Raw genomic sequence first — 21237 nt, forward strand, 5'->3', positions numbered from 1 at the left:
ATCCCTTCCTATTCCATCACTGACCTCAGAAGGGGACAGACTGATCTTCAGTGAGCATAATCTATTTTCTGGGTGACTGTGTGATACCAGAATTGAAGCATTGCTTCTCTGGAATGGTGATTTTCCTAGTCAAAAATGTAAGTCAGAGCCCAGTTCTTCTTTGTCCCTCATTTAGCTACACAAGGTGAAAAATAATAGTAGAGCTAGAGGCCGAAGGTCTGATACAGTTTGTGGAAGACAGTAGGCATAATTCTGTTTTCTTCCGTGAGCTATGGCTTAGACCCTGAAGGCTAAAATCAGTCATACAGACTGTAAAGGGATACTAGTTCTTATACTTAGAATAAGCAAACTTTAGGGCAATCACATGAGTGACTGTGTTTCCTTCTCCCCTCCATGCCAACGTCCACCATCTGTGCCTGCTCTGATCTTCAGCAACACCACTCACCGAAGGAAATCTCCAAATTGTAGCAGCATGTTTTTCATGTACATCAGTAACAGCTACAGTGCTGCTGAATATTCACCAGAAAATCCAAACTTTCCAAGTTGTGCTTGTGTTGGAGAGGGACAGGTTGACTCATGCCCCCATCCTGTTCTTTTTTGGGCCTAGCAGTCTGTTTGCCAAAAGCAGTGGTTCACTAGTTCTCTGCTTGAGAGGGTCAAAGACCACACATCTCTGAGAAGTGTTCCTGCTCGTCTCAGTGGGCTGTTTCTTCACCCCTGTGCAAAACATGATCTTGAATCTTGCTAGAATAGATAGAGGAACTGTCTGCTTCCATAGAATGGCAGTCTGACGTTTCTGTGTGCATGACAGTCTCATTCCCTTGACTGGGAAGTCAAAGAGGATCTGCTTACTGCTATTGTGTATCCCTACAACAAGGAGACAAGGCTGTAGAGAGCTAGTGTCAGGCAGCAGAGCTCCCTCTCCTTGTTAGGACTACCTGATGTGAAGTTACTGGGGAAAACAAATGCGGCCCTGTCACCCATTCCTTCGGTCAATAACACCTATGGGGAAGTAAGGCTAATAAGATGTGATTTAGGGATATAAGATTTACACTGCCTCCCCCTTGAAAATACTTTCATTCTGTGTACTAAAGGCTAGAGATCATGTCCTTTTGCCCATTTAACTGGGCTGTTACAACTAAAGAAATAAGACTTTCTAGCGCAGATCAGAACTGGAGAGCAGAATCTTACTAGAAAGTCAACTTTCTATAAAGGTTTATCCTATTTTAAAAAGTGCATATAAAAATATGTACTTTGTCAGATGACAAGAAGCTTACTTAGACTTAGAAACTTGGTGCCTCCTATAATCAGTCACAAGTTAGGTCTTTTAGTGAGAAGAAGGGTATGTCCGTAGCTGTGGGTATACAGACTCTTACGCTGATTCTGAGCACAGGAGTACAACCAAAAATGCCAACATTTTACCTGGCTCATGCAGGACAGCTCAGGTTCAGGCTGTAGATAGCTTAACTGGTGCAATGCTATGCCTGAATCAATAAACCCTGCCTTGCAGTTCTGCTTCTTTCAGATTATAGCTAGTCAGTGTGTATCTTTGCCCCATATGGCCTTTTCTTAAGTGCTTCTGAAACTTTTACTGGAATAAGCACACAAGGACCAGTTTTTCAAGTCTGTAAATGTTAGCTGGTGTTTCTCAAGATTATAACTCTTTTTTAGCTTTGGTAGGTGGTAAAATAAATTGCAATTGCCCGTCTTCTTTGTTATAAAGTAATTTACGTGAAAATAGCTCTTGCCAGCCAGTTTGGGCATTTGATGAAGTCACCATATCCACAGCTATTTCCCAGCAGCTCAGAGATGTCAGAAAGACCAAACAGCAGAACACTTTCTGCTTACTGTTTCTACTGAATGCAGGAAAACACAACAAATGGAAAGACCTGATTTATTACTGTATTATTCCACTTCTGTGCCTATAGGCAGAAGCTAGAATAACCTTAATGCAGAATTTCCTTTTTGCCAATTGAGCTAAAAGAGCCTTAATGCAGAATTTCCTTGTTATTTGGATTAAATCAGAGTCTTGATATTATTGCACCTTTCAGTCTGGCTGGTCACGGTCCAAACGAAATGCAAGAGATTGCACAGTCAGCAGAAGTGTCCAGATGTAGTCTGTTGAAGCTGCAGTGTTCAGACTCTAAATCGCTTGAGGAAATGGCTTGTACTCCTTCTAACTCATGGGAACAAGGGGAGCTGCTCAGGTCAAAATCTAACTGCAGAAATATTATCTTCAGCTGTGGTACGAGTTAGAATCAACTCAGCCTATTTGACTGTGAGCTTGGAGACTTCTTTTCATTTTTATATTGTGAAACTGAGATAAGAAAATTATTTATAGAAGTTAAACATTTACTCCTTTCCTATCATTTTAACTTTTATCATTTATAGCTATGTCCTTCATAAAGTTCAGCTTTACATCGGATTGAATTTTCTTTAGCTTGTTTAGATGCAGTAGGAAAGACACACACCACACCACACTTCCCCCTTCTCCCCCTTTCTACTGACCCTTTCTCATGATAAATCTGTCAAAAGTCTAATAGGTAAATATACAAGATTGATTATATATGCAGGACTTTTTCTGCATATATCTAGATTTATGGCAACCTGCCCTCAAATACTGTGGAGTTGCCCAGGGAAGGCCAAGATCCCCCTGATTCCTGCAGCAGCTCTGAATTAGGAAAACACTAACCTGACTTAAATCTTCTCATTCACATAGTGGTCATGTATGTGACTTCCATAGGTGGTCTCACATTCAGTGCTTTAAGTTTTGAAAATAAGTTGCAAAGAACAGTAAATAACTGCTTAAGTCGTTACTTTAAGCCCAAAACTGATGGTGGTCTCCCTCTGAGCCCAAGTTTAAGTCTATAATGTATGTAGGTAAGTGGAACTGGGAGCTTAGAATGCTCCAAGCCAAGCTGTCAATATGAGTCAAGCACATTCAACATGTCAGAGCTTGCTGAGGTGGATACAGCAAATGAATAATGCTAATAGGGAGTCTTTAGGTCATGGAAAAAGTAATACTATGTAGTACTTGGAATAAATGGACAGTACAGTGATGTCAGAGCAAGTCTTGAAACCTTGTAGAAATAACTGTGGAAGGATGGGTTTTAAACGGTATGAGTCCTTTCTGCAAGCCTAGCACAGATTTAAGGAATGGCACTACTCCAGTGGGAAGTGCATTTGAAAAGATTTGAGCTCTTCAGTAACTACCTATGCTAGTGTAACAGTTACAATCCAGTAGCTCACAGAAGTACCAGAATCTAATGTACAGAGAGAAAACTGCAAAAGTTGTGTGGTTTTTGGGTTTGTTTGTTTGTTGTTTTTTTTTCCAACAGTACCATGAATGTATGGCTTACGCAGAGAAAACCAGAGAAAGGTCCCTGTCTTACATCACCAAGCAATTACCAGCTGAGCCCTCGCTGGGGTAATGCAGTGACAGTTCTAATAAAAACTGTCCCTGGAGTGAAACCTAGGATCCATAGCAAGACAACCACTGTCTGTAGGGATCAGAGGAGGGAGAAAGCTCTTGCTAGGATCCACCACAGGCTGCCTTCAACCAGCACCAAGCAGCCTATGAGTGGGTGTGTGAGGTCCCAGCTCACTTTGATTCTTTGGTGACCATCACAGTCAGGGCACTACCACCGGTCACCTACAGAACTGCAAAGTGGTTGGACCACCTCCTCAGGGAGTGAAACATCTTGTTTCATCTTCCATCTTTTTCTGATGAGTTTCAAGCCCATGTTTCCTAGGAGGAAAAAATAGTTTAAATATTTTAGCTCTATCCAAAGACTAACAGCCAGTCTAGGTTGGTGTCCTCTTCTGAGGAATCTAGAACATTGTGCAGCAAAGAATTAAAGATTAAAATTTGGGAAATAATGTTCAAAATTGAATTATTTATAGTTTTTGATTTGGGAAATGTTTTTACCCTCCTTAGGTTATGTCTGATGCCATATTGTTCTATATTGTTCTTCCTGGAACAATTATAGCCTGACAATTAGAAGTACCACCTTGCAAAGTCTGTATGCTGTATATATTAACTTACATTGTTACATAGTCAATAATTTCAGAGTGCCAAACAGGTGCTATCAAGGAATATATAGATCTTGAGCATAACTAATGCAACTGAGGAATGTGTTCCTTTTGAAATCTCAATCACATGCCTGGTAAACAATGTGTAAAACCCATTATAATATATCTGTCAACAATTTAATTAAAAAACTTGTCCAAGCAATGTTCTTATGAGGAAATATATTGGGAGATCACCAGCAAAATATTCAAAAGAGAGATGCTGTCTTACAGTTTAGTTTATTATGTCCTTCCATATGTTGGTGTTTAATTTGAAACACTCATTCAAAATTAAATCCATTGCACCAAAAAGATCCACAACAGAGAAAATACAGGATATGCATGCTTTTGTTGTTTGATGATGATGCTATTGCTTTACAATTTTCAGGAAAGGTGGTTTATGGAGAGCCTATTGCTGCTAGTCTTGGCACTGATGGCACCCACTACTGGAATAAAGACTGGGCTCATGCTGCAGCATATGTCATGGGACCTCCACTGAGACCAGATCCATCTACTCCTGGTTTTCTCATGAACTTACTGGCCAAGTAAGCAGATGAACAAGCAGTGACAGCTGATGCCCAAATACTCAGCAAATTCTGTCTGGAGTATAGAATAACAGGTTGATGCCCTGGAGATTTTCTAATTACAGAATATTACATTATCAGGAAGGAGAAATGGAAGGTGAAACCACAGATGAAAACTGTATTTTTATTACAGAAATTAGAAAGTGTTCAGATTTTGTTTCTCTGAACTCTTGTGGCCTTCTGCCTCCATTTCATTTTAATCAATAACCCTTGCCTTGCTAATACTGCAGCAAAAATTGAAACATGACCAAAGGGACAGTAAGGCTGGAAGTCAGTGAGAAATGTGTAGAAAGTAGGGTTGCAGCTAAGGGGTCTGGGTTTTGTGGTCAGCTGCCTTTTTCACTTGAAATTTGGACGCTGCATAAAAACTAAGCCTGCTGACTTCTGAAGGTAGATATAAGTTGTCTACTTCATGACATCTTTTTCAGAAGGTAGCAGGATTTTTTTCTTTTTTGATACCAGCAGTTAACAAAATGTGCAGTTCACTGGTATTCATTACCACATTTACTAACTCCACAAAAGGGTTGAATTTGACCAAAGAGCCTGTGACAGTGTGCCTGAACCCTGGCTGATGGTTATGCAGATCCATAGTAATTTCATGGGGTATATGGAGTGATATAGTCTAAAATGGCCCTAAGTGGGGATGGAACCAAGCCCCTTGGTCCAGGCAAAGTGGGAAAGTCCTCCATTTGTGGGACACCTTTGACATATCCAAAGTAAAAGTGTTATTTTTGGTGCTTGGTTTCTTCTGAGGGATTTCTGAAGAGGCAACTAATTCACAGGGGAACTGACTGTTACTGTGGAGCTGCTCTTGGAAGACTGGACTGGAGACAGGCTGGCAAGGAATATCAGTTTTTCCTTGCAGTGGTTGGTCTAACCTGTCTTATGTGGCACTGTCTTGCACATGCTCTGCTTCATAATGAACTTTGTTTCCCTGTAGTGATGACCTATCTGTGACAGGGACTGACAATTGCACCTTTGATATATGCCAAAAAGCTCTGGGGAAGGATGACTTCACAAAAATCCCTAATGGAGTGAATGGTGTGGAAGACAGGATGTCAGTCATATGGGAAAAAGGTGTTGTAAGTATATCAAGATGTCTGAACATGGAGGTAATTGATTTCTCCAACAATACAATCTCTCAGCAGTTATCAGCTCTCCATTTTATCAAGTGTACTTATGACAGGATAACTCTTTTGATCAAATACCATAACAGAATCCTTACTAACTCTCACTTTGTGGTCCTAAGAGACAGAAGAAGATTCTCAGTGCTTAAAATATAGCACTAGGGAATAATTTCCATCGTTTAGCAGCAAAGGACTGCTATTGTTTCAACAGTAGTGCACAGTTATTTACTTCAAACGTGTTTCTCAACAGATGAAAGTAAAAGAGATGCCTGCAAGTTCAGCTTGGTCAGTTCTGTACTTTTTCTTTTTCATGTCTCAAACTTAGCTGTTGGAGGAGCTTCTGCACTGGGTGTGTGCCTGTCAGCTTCTAATTTGTGTTTTCAGCCAGAGGAAACAAGCTACAGATAAGAAATGCTTCTCTAATGTACGGCTCAGTCCTGTGATATCATGAGATAAACACCTTCAGGTCCCATTTACTTCAGATTCTCAGCGCCAACACAAGAATGCCTGGTGTTTCTTAGTATTAGAGCCCTTCAGGCTCTAATCAAATGTAAATATGAAAGCTACTGGCCAGGCTTTTTTGACATGGGGTAGTCTGATGAAGGGGGAGGTGAGGCAATCTGGTGAGGGACCTGTTGCTATCTGGGTTTTATGATTGCTTTGGCTAATACAATACTTTTAAGTTCTAGAGGCTCTAGTTTGACTTTTTAATTAATATTGTTTTCTTGCAGTAGTGAAGTCTTGTTGGTAATGCATTGTGAAGCATATTTATTGGTCACTGTAGAATTATCTACCTCACAGACTTGGTAAGGATGTGATTCAGAATCTCTTGTTTATCTGTATTTGAGATTCAGCTCCAGTTGGTGCGTACAAAGCCAATTTCTGCCTATATTCACCTGTGGCAAAGCTCTAGTGTGGTTGTTTATGGTGTAAAATGGAATATAATCTAGCTTGTGATGAGTATGAAAAGGAGAAATGAATATGTACTTCTGTGCTGCTTTTGAACAGTGTATCCAGTTGGGCAAGGTAATTTTTCAAAAGGTTCTTCAATCAGTCTTATATTCCCTTTTCTTACTTGTAAAATACACAGCTGTGAGAGTTTGTCTGGAAAGCTTCCCTCCCTTCCCACACACCATTATTTAGAAGAGTGGTGTTCAAGACTTTCATTATGCTTTTCTTCTCAGATGGCTGCTCACAGGCCACCATACAAACATGCATTTACAACATTCTGATTCCTAGACTGACCTACGCACAATATTATTGCCAGTGTAGCTGGCTTTCTGAGCAAATAACAGTCATGGAGGCTGGATTAAATTAGCTGTGTAGCAGTGGACAGCCCCAAGACACATGCATATCCATTATTATTTCCTGTTTTGCTGATGTGTCACATCAGCAGATTTGGTTTTTATACTACTTGATCTCAAACATTTACTGAGCAGTACAACTGCAGTGCTATTGCTGAAGAGATTTGCAAATCACCTTTCCTGTATTACACACTGTGCCTTGACTCTGCTTTATCATCTTCTAGACCCTCCTTAATACTCTCTCACCATTTTCCAAAACCTAGATACTTGGGAGATGTTATGTCTCCTGAGGAAACTGCTGAGCAGGACTACAAATTGAAAACCAGCTAAAAAAACTTGGTTTCAGTTGACTTGAAACTGGATCCACAAGAGCATTTGGATTTACAGTTGTCCTTTTTTTTCCCTTTGTTGTGGGGTAAAGTAAGATAAAGTCATTGTATGCAGTGAATGTACATTGCAGTATGTGTATCTGAGACAAACAGTTATTTTTATTTCTTTTAAGCTCTTCAATATGATATTTTTGTCTGTCACTCAGTCAAGGCTTTTCAACAACAAGAACATTTTTTTCATTCCTTGTTTAAAAAAGTTATGTTTGCTTTTGTGTGCTCTTCTACAGTACAGTGGAAAAATGGATGAAAACAGATTTGTAGCTGTTACCAGCACAAATGCAGCAAAAATCTTTAACCTTTACCCAAAGAAGGGGAGAATTGCAGTGGGTTCTGATGCTGACATTGTAATTTGGGATCCCAAAGCTACAAGGTATGTATTGGTAGTTATTTCCTCCCATCCAGCCTCTCTGCAGGAAAAAATACATCAAAACCTCTGTACGGCAATAAGCCTTTGGGATGAGGTTATAGTGTTTTTCCACAGCACTTCATGTGAATTATTTAGAGCTTATTTGTCTCCTACAATAGTGTGTGCAAGCAGAGATCTTTGATCTCTAGATGAATTTTAAAAATATTCTCTTAAATTGCTGACCAAGTGCAAAAATAACAAGGTCTGTACATTATGCTACCTGGGCTTGGTATCCTAAGAGGAAAATTAACCACTTTGGGATCTTAAGAGTAACTATTAAGTGCTGGAGTATGTTTATCTTTCTCCGACTGCAAAGAGCACGAAAGGAGCCTATGTTCCTACAGAACGACCCATTATAAGCTTATTTTGAATTTACAGCTACTTCAGAAATATTCAAAGGTGGTCAGCATGGGTGGTGAAAGTGTGGGGTCTTACCCCCCTAATATGTTCTCCCTAGGTGATAGAGCAAATATAGTGGTAGAGTCAGGAGTGAGCTTAGTTTTGAAGCTCAAGATGTGCCTGCTTATGCTATTATTTAAGGAGTTTTCTGACTTTATACACAGTAAGTCTGCTAGAACAGAGCTTTCCACACCAGCAACAGATGCGCAAAAGGTATGCTGATGTCTCACCCTGCATGACTTGATGCCATGGCACATTTTTGCTACAAAGGGCATGCAGTGTCTTTCTAGAAGTCTTGGCTTGCACAGCATACTGTGCATTACAGCTGATATTCACACCATCAGCCAGCTCCACACTTAGGCCACTATAAATATCTCAATAATTATGTATCTTGAGTCTTGCTCTGGCTCTTGTGCTCATCCTGGTCTTGTTTAAACTGCCTAGAAATGGTTTGGCAGCCAGCTGTCACAAAGCCAGTTCACCAGGGGAGTTGTCTTTCGCAGCTGAGATGCCTATGGGCTGTGCAAGTGCATCTCCACTGTTCAAATGCTGAGCAGATTAGCTTAAATCTGGAGGCACTTTAACATCTGAGCCTTACATCTGACCACATCCGTCCCTGCACACAGAAGCAGCAGCAGGTCAGGAGGTGTGCGGGGCTGGTGCTTTTGTCTTGGGCTTAGCTCTAGTGAGCAGTGTGAGCGTGCAACTGTGCTGAAGGCACACATTGACCTGCCTTGAAATCTCTTCATCAGTGTCATCCAAATAGTCAGTAAATCCATAGAAGATAGCAATCACTAACCCCAGATGAGCTTTGTGGGGTGTTGGGCATGACAGTATGGGCAGCTTTCATCAAATTTATCACAGTGTTTGGTATTCCTAAAGCCTGAGCTGTTGTAACTCAGATGGCATTAGATTTTCAGCCTTTGTTTTTTTGAAAAAAAGAGTTGAAGACTCCTGTTATGGTAGAGGAAAGTTTTGAAATGTAACCAGGCAAATCTAATATTGGAAGCCAAATGCGGGGAAAAAAATACCCTAATCCTAGATTTACCTTACACAACCAAAATTTTCTTGACTAGTCTTCTGGGTTTTGAATTTTTGATGATGGAGTTCTTCCTCATTTCAGTAATTAATGAATACCAAAACCATGTGAGAGTGAGAGGAAAAGCATTCTGTGTTTCAAGCTGCAAAGCTTGAGGACATAGAAGTTGCTGTTCAGAAGTCCCACAAAAAACTGGAAGCACCAGCAAAAGAAGTTTCAGGAGTGTCAACTCCAATAAACATAGAGGCCTGCCCAGCACTGGGTCAGAGACATTTTCATGTGCATTATGCCTTCTGGCATGTTGAGCAAGCATATTTTGAGATGAGCTATTTCAGGACAATGGAGCTATGAACTCCAATTAAAAAAAAAAACCAACAAACTGAGGGATTCTTTTCTGAGCTCACTTCTACTCTGCCCTGGTGACAAATGAATCTAGAAGCATAGCAGAGTTCTGATATTGTTCTCAAGGTGCTTTGTCAGCTCCTGTATTTATTTATCCTTTTTCCTCCCAAACATTCTTTCTGCCTCCCTTCACCCTCTCCTGAGTGTTCCAAATGCCTTTTTACCCACTGCAGCTGTGAAGGGGCATTACACTGTATTTTCTTACTGAGCAAGCTAATTTTAAGTTCATCCAATACTTTTTTCCTGATCTGGTACTGTTCCCAGTGTTTATCCCTATGACTTTGCTAAGAACATGCCTCTCTGCAGGTACAGTTGTGTGAACTACATGAATAAGTATATATAAATCTCACTAGTGCTTGTCTATTCATTTCACTATAAATCCTGAAGAGGGCATAAACAGCCCAGCAGAAAAAAAAAAAAAAAATCTAGATAATGGACTTCAACCATTTAGGATATTACACAAGATGCAGCCTCATGTGCTTTGTTGACTCTGGGGAGTGATTTTCAGTTTCACAGTAGGCTTGTTCCTCTTTCTTGCTAAGTCTTTCCTCTTTTGAGCATGACTTTTTTTTTCTTGTTTGAAAATCTAAATCTTGTAAGAGGAGAATGCAGTTTTCCAGTTCTGATTTGATGCTGTGTTGCTATAGTCTCCAAATACTGGCTGATACCAGCCTGAAGAGTTAGACAGTTGCTGAAGTATTGCTGTGAGGAACTGGTATTATCACAATCTGTCAGAGGAAGTCTATAGGGAAGATTCTGAAGTCATTCTGAAAGGTAGTGAAGCTCTTAAAATGTATATCCTTACAAAACTGGCTACATTTCCCCTCCCACATAATTCCACAATAGTAACATGTTGGGTGCTATCTTGGCACACAGGATTTTCTCTTTCCAGATTATAAAAACCTAGTGAATTCTACATGACAGCTCTGAAAGCTAGGAGCAATTGCAATTCAAGGTTCCACTTCCAGCACTCTGCCACTTTGTTTGAGGCTTTCCTTCTCCAGGTTAGCTTCACTGACTGGTCTATTTCTGTAGCATTTTCGGCTAATTCCTGCAGAAAATATTATATGAACAGTTGTCAGATTTGCTACAGTATTTAAAAGCTTCTCAGTACTGGTTTTAGCAGGTTCTACATGAAAGCAAGCATTATTAGAAAGAAACGCATTAAATGTATAAATTAGTCAGAAACAGCATTGGAAAAGAAAGGTTATGAGTTCTTCCAGGTTATATGTATTTCTTAGCCTCCTTATTGCATATTCATTAAAAATACAGAAATACGAAAGAGACCTCTTGCTTTATTGAAGCCATTTGCTACCAAACATCATCTTGCAGACCTCAACACCCTCAGCATCCCAGATGCATCCTGTGCACACAGGACTGTTTTGTGAGAGCTCCTAGGGAAAATGCAGGTAGGCAGCAAATGTGTACTCACTGTACCATCTTATTTTAATCTGTGCTTTGATCAAGAATGTTCACTGACTTCTTTCACACACTTCTTTGCACACAAATAATGTCACAGCCCAAGTCTGTGAAACAAAAGTAACTGTGAAGACTATTCCAGAAGGAGGGGGCAGAGTAAGCAAGGAGAGGAGAACATCACCTGTCAGCAAGTCAGTGTCCTTTATAGCTGACACCTTTAGATATTTGAAAGCAAGTAAGAAAACAAAATCTCTAGGGTTTGTTTCAGAAATGCTCAGCAAGGATTCTAAATACTGCAGTACCCAATTCAGACCATGGAAAGAGCTAAGCATCCCTTGTAAGTAGGGGCAGAAAGGGCTAAAGATCTCAGAAGAGATATTCAGCTCCTGGCAAGTATTAGGGCCCAATAAACTCAATGTAGTCTGTCAGAGTCTTGCAAATAAGCCCTGGATCAGGCCCCAAAGTCAAGATCAAAGACCTGTAGTGATAAAAAAACCTGTCTCAAATGGATTTAAACTTTCCAGGTCCCGCCACTTCATTATAACTGCATGCAGTCTGGGAAGCCTCACCCACCAGTTTTCCACTCACTAAATTTTAGCTGCTTTGGAACGCAGAGGCAGAGCCAGCTGTGCAGGTAGAAGTCTCTCACCCCATCCTCCTTGGGCTCCGCTGGAGTGGCCCTCTTTGTCAGGCCCAGAGTGTGCCCCATGTGGGTCAGTGGAGCTGGGCTCAGCCCTGAGCATGGCAGTGAGGGTGGCAGCCCCGAGCACATGGCTGCTGGAGGGGGATCCCTGACTGGCAGGGAACGCAGAGACCTCAGGTGAGGAGGAGAGGGAGGAAAAGGCTGTGTTCTCTGTAATATAGCTTCTATCATATGACTAGGGAAGACATGGTTTGTAGCCCCTGTTTCCAGTGTTGGTTTAGGGCAGGGGTCCTCAAACTACGGCCTGCGGGCTGCATACGGCCCCCCAGGGTCCTCAATCCGGCCCCCGGTATTTACAGACCCCCCCGCCGGGGGTTGGGGGGAAACCAAGCAGCCGCAGATGACTGCCTGCCACTGCATCTGCGCGCTGGCCCCCTGGTTAAAAAGTTTGAGGACCCCTGGTTTAGGGGAAACAGTCACTGGATGCAAACCAGAGAAGTCAGAGTGTTCCAGTCTGCTGGCATATGATCCCTTGATGCCTTTGTTTGCTTGTAGATATGTTCATGGATAAATCTTTTGCATTTGTTAGAACCAAAATCTGCAGCCTATATCTATCTCATTTGTAGTCAAGTTTTCAGCCTCAGATGCTCAAGTGAAGACAAGTCACAACATTTAAGTACTCTTCGCCAGGCAACTAGCTGTAATTTTTTGTAACGTGAAAGAGAAAGAAACCAAGATGTTAGCAGATGATTAGAACAAATAATACTGCAACTGTTTTACTGTTTTGATGAATGAACATGGTTTTGAATACTGAGTATACAGATAACTGCGTCTAGACACAATGAGGCAAAATGAAATAATGTGGCATACAAATATGTGTTGCACAGGACAAGTATGTTCTGGTACTTTCAATAGCCCCATATTCTTTTTCACAAGTGCAAGTGTGTGCATGCATGAATGTACACTAATTCACTAGCATCACAGTTCCTGTCAAAGGCCTGTAATTTCAAATTAAGGGAACATGGAGAAAGAAACAATAGGCACAAGTTAAAATACAGAAAATTCCATTTAATCTTAAGAAATAACATTTTTTTTTCTGTGAGGATTATCAAGTTGCACAGATTGCCCAAAGACATTGTGGAGTCCCAGTCTTAGGAGGTACTTAAAACCTGACTGAACAGGGCCCTGAGAAACCAACTTTTGCTGACCCTGATCAGAGCAGAGGGCTTGGAATAGATGATCTCCAGAGATGCTTTCCAACCTCCACAACTCTGTGGTTATGTGAACTGTAACAAAATAAACCTCTCCGAAAGAGCATGATGTATGTTTCCCTAGTAACTTGCTGTCTTGCAAAATGTCAGCTGCTCTCTTTAGAGAACTGAATCTTAGAAACTTTACCCCCAAAAAACCACAAACCTCTTATTTTCTTCTTATATAACCTTGCCTTTTTCTCCCTGGTAATCACTTCCAGATCTTCTTTAGTCATTAAATAGACTAATTTGTATTTTCCTCTCTTTTTATGCTTTTCTGTGAGCTTAGTTTCTCATTACTGTTTCCCTCCTGCCCATTATACAGTTTGACAATTTTCACTTCCATCCCATATCAGTTTGGAGTGACTAGTAAGACCAGACTGATGGTATTGTTGACAAATGAGTTACTTAACATAATCAAAAAAATAATATAGTTGTAATTCTCTACCTACCTTAAAATGATGAATTTTAGGAGATATGATTGCATGAAATAAAGATCCCATCCCTCAGATAAGTCACTTTGACTTGGAGCTCCCGAACATTAACTTCCTACCTCTTCTTGCATCTGTTATTTTATACACAAATCTCCTCACTTCATATGGCTACTCAAAAGCAATGCTTACTTAAACATGTATATATTTTTAAAAAGGCGAGGAATACAACTTTATGAATAGTTGCCTGCATGTATTTGCATGTGCAGTTACTGCAGTTCCTTAATATAGAAGAGGCCACAGTGATTTTAATCCACATTATGGGCTTATAGCTAGTGTTTTTGCACATAGATTTTAAGACTCTCTTTCTTCTTTTTCCTCTCTTTTCCCCCTCCTCCTTTACCTTTCTTTTTAATAAAACTGACTCTTTAGCATTAAAAAAGTTCAACTTAAGTGAGTGGTGGCTCAGCAATGAAAGATGAACCATCTATTTATTTTTTCCAGAATTTAGAAAAGCAAGTTAGCAATACGGAGAGTTCAAACACATCTGAAGGTGATGTGAAAAGGCAACTTGCAAAGGCTGATACTATCCTCAGCAAACTGGTATTTCTCACCTACCCCCAGCTCCGAAAAGCTTAGAGATACTGCATTGCAAGCACTGAAAGAAGTTGCTTACAGATCACATACTGACTCTTACATAAGTTTGTTTTCTATGGCAGCTGTCAACAAAGCAGTTGTTTTCTCTTAAACAACGGATTCAGGTCATTTTTGCTTCCTTTATTACTATGTTTTAAATTAATTAATTAATTATAAAATAGGTGTCCTCTACTGAAATGTTGAGCAGCTGTTCTTGCCTAAGGGTGGTCGACTACAGAATTCCTTCATATTCCTGTACCTGGAATTTTTTAAGAAAACTACAGGTATGCATCTAGTTTCCATTGAAACTAAAGAAATTCTTCATTTTCTTATGCCTACCTTGAAAATTAAAGTGATAATCCTCACAGCAGTCAAAGTTTAGGTTCTAGAGTTCACTTTAGTCCAACAGATCCACCTTCACTAGGCTGATGTGGCTTCATGTTCTATGCATTATGGGGGGTAGAAGACAACTCTAATGGTTTCCCTTCATCCAGTTTCCCCTCCTGCCTGACTGTAACTCACTGTTTAGTATCTTAGGCTTTGACTGAGACGTAGGCATGTTTGTGGTGCTGCTGGGTTGTGTTTGACTCGAAATGAAAACTGGACCTTTAACTCGTCAACAAAGCTCCAGGACATAATTTCTGAGCTGACCACCTGCACAGTCTTGAATTTTACCCTACAGCTTGCTGCATTAGTCTAATTTGGTGCTCTTTTCTAAATTTCAAACTTCAGTTTGTAGTTTATTTAGATAGAATATTCTACAAGTGTTTGTAAAGCCGTTTCTCACATAGACCATTACTAGTCACTGGATGCTCACACAGTCAGAGAAAATCTGGTCGTTGCTCTTAGACTAAAATAATTGCTATTTGACTGTAAATTCATTGGACAGAAGCATTGCATTGGAAAAAAGGCAATTTCAGAAGCATTTTTTCCTCTGGTACTAAAGGCATGTCAATTTTTATACTGATATCCTAAAACCTCCTTGCAACACAGTTATATATCAAAAGCAGATTAAGTGAATTACATGGAAACATTGATGTAAGTAGGAACAAAGCAGAGTCTGATGTCTTTGCAGTATCCTCTTTGTAGAGGAGAATGTTCTTTAAATGTTGAAGCACTCATTCTGATCTCAGTCTCCGAGAAAGGGTTGCTTGAAACAAAAGCCACTGTAATTTATAACCAGAACTAGAGAATTTTTAAAATTTTATTTAAAAAAACTCAATACAGGTTTTTGAAGCCTGGAGTCAGAAGCTGCTCTCTCATGCTGAGTAATCCCTTACGTCAGACATCACTTAGGGTGCTGGAGACAGCTGTTATGTTATACTTCACTGTGGTGGCAGTCTTGGTTTCTTGAATTATAACTAAGTTACAGATGTTCTTGCCATTAGTGGAGTGGTCAGTAGTGTTCAGACATTCAGAGTAAACATTGGAATTTTGCTAAGATTCCTAGCAAGCTGCCTGCTGCTGGAATGGCTGATACAGCAGTAAACAGTCTGTTGCATAAGGTTGCTGTTATGAGCTGCAGAGCCAAGCACACTGTCTAGTTCTGTTTTCATTGGTTGCTTACTTGCTACCTGAAACTTTCACTGCCATTGATAATGTCAAAGGGTTAAATCTCAGACAAGTTTTGCTGATCTCCACCAGGGAGAATGTGCTTCACCTTCAGAAAGGGCAGCACGACCTAAGGCTTGTTTCAACAGAAAGTTATAAATGAGTTCTATACAAGTTTGTTGTTGAGACAAGCTCTGGGAAATATGTTTTGTCATATTGTAAGGTTTAGCTGTACAAACGGATATTACTTTTAAATGTGCTAACTTCCATTCATTTTATATCTTTTTATGAAGGATGTACTTACCTCTGAGGCATGTTTACCTCTAGTGATCCTGCTCTAGCACATTTAAACATGTTGAGTTGAAGGATCTTGCTGATTTTTTTGTTAGTTTGATCAGATTACCTTTTTAATTTTTCTTTTCGTGTCCCAGTGCTATTGTGCTAACAGATATGATGTATACCCAGAGAATGCTAAAGATAATTATGTTACAGTTGTTCTTATTTACTGTTCTAGCAATTTGACCCATAAGGGTAAAGCAATAAGCAACAAGCTCTTTGCAGGGCTATTATAACACCCATGGATGAAGTTGTTCAATGGTATTCGTAGGACTGGTGAATACAAGAGGTCTGACTCCTAGTGCTCACTCTTTCCACCGTGAATCTACAAGATGATGCTGATACTGGTGATCAGACATGTCTAAGTTTTCTGTCCAAGGTGTACTGAATAAGGAAGAGATTTTATTCCTTTAGGCAGATTGGTCATAGAATTTCTATGTATACAGCCTTTAAAAAGTGAGTTGCCACCAATATTTAAATGTAGCCCTTAATAAAACCAATTTCTCTTAGTTCAACAGAATGATATGAAAGGAAAACCAAGTATCCTTCCAAAAATTCTTTTTTCCTTTGTATAAGTATTTGTTTGGAATAGTTGATACGTGATTGGTTTTGAAAATGGCTATACTTCAAGAAAGATATAGGGGTTTTGTGGTTTTCTCATTTTGATAGAGATGTTAACTAAAGTTTAGAAAATTCTTCTCCAAATAGATCAGTATTTTAATCTATTATATTTCATATTATTTTGACTTTGATAATTCTTTTTCAAATTATATGAACTTTGGAATACTGTTAATGCTATATATGCATGTTGGGGTTTTGATTATGTTAGCACTTATTCTGGAAAATTCTGACTGCTAGCCAAAGGCATGAAGCTTCCTTCATTTCAGAAATTACAGATGATGATAAAATAGAAACTCTCCAAATTATTTTTAAAACCCTCCAAAAACGTAAATTGGAAACAAGAAGTTAATAAATTAAACCAAAATTCAAAATCATGTGACCCATATTAGATACAGCAGATAGCAAGTAGCTCAGCAGGGAAAATAGATAGTGAAGGAAGTACACACAGTCTGCATTTCCAGATGCTAATGTCAGCTCTAGCATTGGCACTGCCTTTAATGTAGCCAGTTAGGGTTGGAGAAATTGGCTAGAAAAATGGTGATCATAAAGAATGAAGTCTGTGCATAAGCAAAGCAATATTACCATAGCTCCAATGAATACTGTTGAGGTCTAAGATTATAATTTGCTTAATACCCTTGGAGGAAAGGTAAGTAGAAGTGTGATGTTGTCGTTATTGTTTGGCAGCATCGAGATATTTGGGCTGTCAGTCACTGGATCAGTCCAACTCACATTAAGAGTTACCAAAATTCATTACCATCTACTGACTTTCCAGTGAAATAGTCTTTGTGCTATTTGTGAGTATCAGTCTTTGGAATATTGCAGCCATACTTTTCAAACCTGAAATTGCAAGTCATTTTAGCTAAAAAGTGAGAGCTTCTGACCTTCTTGTGCATAGGTATTTGCTTGACAAGGCTGAATGAAATAATGCTATCCAAATAAAATATTACAATCTGATTTTTTTCCCACTCATCTCTTTCTAGTGGAAAATTTTGCATTTCAAGGCTGCAAAGGTCTTTCCTTTTGACTCCCTCTTCATTCTTTTGAAATTCAATTACTGTTCAATGAAATGTTATTGCTCTATCCTATTTTTACAGCTGTTCCATGATGTACTGTACAATGTCGTAGTTTAATAATGCTGCTAAATTTCCTTCCTGTATCAATTTCTCAGAATTTTATAATGAAGTAAAATGCAAGGATCATAGTAATTTTAGTTGTTGTTTTGCTTTGTAAACACAGGACAATATCTGCAAAGACACATCACCAGGCCAACAACTTCAATATATTTGAAGGAATGGTCTGCCATGGAGTCCCAGTTGTGACAGTTTCAAGAGGCAAAGTGGTTTATGAAGGCGGAGCTTTCAATGTCACAGCAGGAGAAGGCAAATATGTCTCCCGTCCACCATTCCCTCCATATGTCTACAAACGAGTCAGGCAGCGGGAACAGGTTAATTAAACTAATAAATCTCTGTAATGCTTTGTGCAACATGAGGATAACTAGCTCTTGGGAAGAGAGTTTTGGGGATTCAGTAGTAATTTCCCTTACTAATCAAAATCTGCCAAGGTGGGAGGAAATGAAACAAAAGACTCAATTTTTATTACTCTCTATCTTACAGAAAAATATCACAGGCAAGTTCCTGCTCTTAGGGTAGTCTGTACAGCTCATAGACTAAACCTGGGTACTTCACAAAATAAACATGTCCCACTTGCAATAAAAGTGGACAAAGCTTTGCTCATGAGTAATCTAACTAATACATTTAATTACTGATTTAACTGAAAATCAGAGAGGCTGAGCATCATATGCAGGAAGAAATCTTACACTGAGGAAGAAATCAATAATTTTCTAACTCTTTTATGGATCACATATTTGGAGCAAACCCCTGTAGAATATTGAACAATTGGCTCTGTTCCAGTAAGAATGTGTTAAAACCTGAACGTGTGTGAAGTGCACTGCTGGACCAAGCAAAATAGCTCTGTTCAAGCTCTTGCTTTATTTTTTTGTTTGTTTGGGGTTTATTTGAGAGACATATTGCAAAATACAGTAAGATTGACTTTTCAGTGCCTATTTACCATACACGCATTCATGAAGAATGCTTTTGTGTCCTTAGCGTTACTTAGTGTGAGTAGGATTTTCAAAACCACCCAGACTAACTATATTTTAAAATCAAAACCTGAATCAGTGGGATTCACTGATGGATCTAAAAGTTGAATCAGACTAGTGTCCATGTGAGATATGGCCCATTGAAATGCTTTCAAGATAATTCTGTATATTGCTTCCTGCTGTTGTCTTGATGGAGTAAGAAAGGCATATAGAAGTGGCTGAGTGAGTCTTCCCTCCAAAGACCACAGTTTCACAGGAGCTGGTGGGCTGTCTGTGAGTTGATACATATAATGCAGTAGATAGGCAGGGAATTCCCCTCATGAGCACAAAGGTTTCCGCTGGGAATTAAGAACAAAAAATGGTTTATTGCATTTTTGGGCTTTCCAAAGATAAAGGAACACTTTTTTTTTCCTTTTCTTTTCTTTATTTCTTTTTTCTTTTTTCTTTTTTTTTTTTTTTTGTACCAATACAAGTCAGTGTAAATTACTTGCATTATGTTAGCATCTCACTATGCTGTTTCTACTTTGCTTTTTATTTTGAAACTCTATTCCTCATTTAAATCTGTCCACAAATTTTATATATTCCTGGGGGAAAGGAAGGGCAAAGAAAATAATCTGTGCCTGGACTTCCCAGATCTAGTCAAAAAGTGAATCAGTAGTCCAAACTGTGATTTTGTATGGAGAAGAGGTCTTCCCTTTCCACTGAACATGTAACTGAATTGAAACAATTGCTCCAAAGGTCATGCAATTCCATGGCCAGCTGCAGATAAGATGGTCTCACAGGCTATATAGTGAGAACTACTCACCTACCGTAGATTCATTCTACATTAATCCAGATAGATTCCTTCTATAGTGTTCCTCTTAAAAATCATCCTTTGGATCTATCTTCAGTGGGATATGCATCATGCACAAAGTTGTATGTGCCCATGAGTCTATTTAATCCACTGGACATTGATACTTTTCTGAGGACTGCTTCTTATTATAGCACTGTGTTGTGCAATGTTGATCCCTTTGACTTTTCATGCAAAATAAAACCAGGTAATGGTAATAGAAACTAGCTATTGAAAACAGATTTGTATGGCATTACACCAACAAAAACTTGGAACATTCCTTTCTGTGTAAGAGAACATGTTGCAGTTATTACTAATTAGGTGCTTTCTTAAGCCTAACTGAGTTTTAGTTGCTCCAGATCCTGGCATCTCTGCTAAAGCTTTATATCTTTTGTTAGCGGATGATTAGTATCAAAACTAAACTAAAATTTATAAAGAATTTGATAATTATAGAATTTCTGAAGGACTTCGGTGAATGTTTCGGTTTCCATTTCCCATCAAAGCTAGAGAGAATTTTCTCTTAACAAAAACATCAAGTGTAGTGTGTCTTAAGAAGTGATTTTTCAACCAGCTCAACCTCCTGTAGCCAGCAACTGGAGTGGTCGATGGTAGATATCCACACAAGGCAGGATTTGTTTTGTTTCACTGATGGTCATTAACCTCTTACCTATATTAAGAGCATCACTGGAAAATGTGATTACTCTAACAAAGAACAAGCTTATAGCTTGAAAGCAGCTCAGATGTATTTCCTCTGTACCTGTTCTCTCCTGGGATATCCTGAAGTAGCTGAACCAAGATTTAAAAAACATACAGAAGCAACCAGATTCATTGATTTATGATTGTTTTCCAGCATATCCGAATTAATTATGTACCATAATCTCAGGGCTTCTGCCTGTTGGACTAAGGAAGGGAGAAGCATCAAGAAAATAAGGTGGAACATGATCAGTTGCTTCTTTGAAAAAATGGGTTTAGAATTGCTTTGTTACAGTGCTGAACAGATTAAGCCACCCAGCTCCTGATGAAAACTGAGAACTGAACAATTTAATCCCGGTGTAAGGGACCTTTTCAAGAGAGACGTTTGACAAAATTGTTGGGATGCATAACATACAAAGCTGGGTTATCAGAGGACTGCTATTTTGATTGTGTCCAATTAGCAATTGCATGGTGAAGACAAATAATGGTGAAAGATTTGAAATGTTTTGTTGCAGGTCTGTCAGCCTGTTCCTGTTAAGAGAGCACCGTATACAGGCGCGGTCTCAGGAACACCTGTCGCACCAAAATAATAGGTTCATTCCCCAGTTTTGGCTCTTGCAGGTAACTGTGTTTTGATTAGTGAGAACTACTTTACGTAATGCTTCTCTGAAACTTCAAGAAAACAAAAGTGTAGCAGGCCATCTAGCTTGTGACAGGCTTGGCTGAAATAAACCCTCTCAGAAGCTGAATTGTCTTGGTATCTTCACGTTTGATGATAATGTGTGGCAACCCAGGTGTGGAGGACCTCTTTCTGAACAGAGCTTAATTTTAAAAGTTCAAAAGAAATAAATGGAGTTTAACTGCTAGACTGAGATATGGGTATGAAAGCCCATAGAAAACCTGAGTTCAGTTAACACCAGGAGTATAAACAAAGCATAAATGTTTGGATTGCAAATTTACAGATAAAAAACAAAAACCAGCTTGATGTGAAAAATTAAATTCTTTAGTGTCC

General features: G+C 39.2%; 1 protein-coding gene across 1 annotated transcript in view; it reads left to right on the forward strand.

Annotated features, from left to right (window-relative positions):
• Positions 1-21237, forward strand: part of DPYS (dihydropyrimidinase) — a 35337-nt gene that overhangs the window by 10143 nt on the left and 3957 nt on the right. Inside the window, exons 5-9 of the mRNA XM_056331597.1 lie at positions 4457-4613; positions 5593-5734; positions 7700-7842; positions 17842-18049; positions 20741-20846. Of these exons, the coding sequence (XP_056187572.1) occupies positions 4457-4613; positions 5593-5734; positions 7700-7842; positions 17842-18049; positions 20741-20815 (725 nt within the window). The 3' untranslated portion in view covers positions 20816-20846. The remainder of the gene's footprint in view (positions 1-4456; positions 4614-5592; positions 5735-7699; positions 7843-17841; positions 18050-20740; positions 20847-21237) is intronic.

Source organism: Falco biarmicus, chromosome 3, assembly GCF_023638135.1.
Source record: "Falco biarmicus isolate bFalBia1 chromosome 3, bFalBia1.pri, whole genome shotgun sequence".
Lineage (NCBI taxonomy): Eukaryota > Metazoa > Chordata > Aves > Falconiformes > Falconidae > Falco > Falco biarmicus.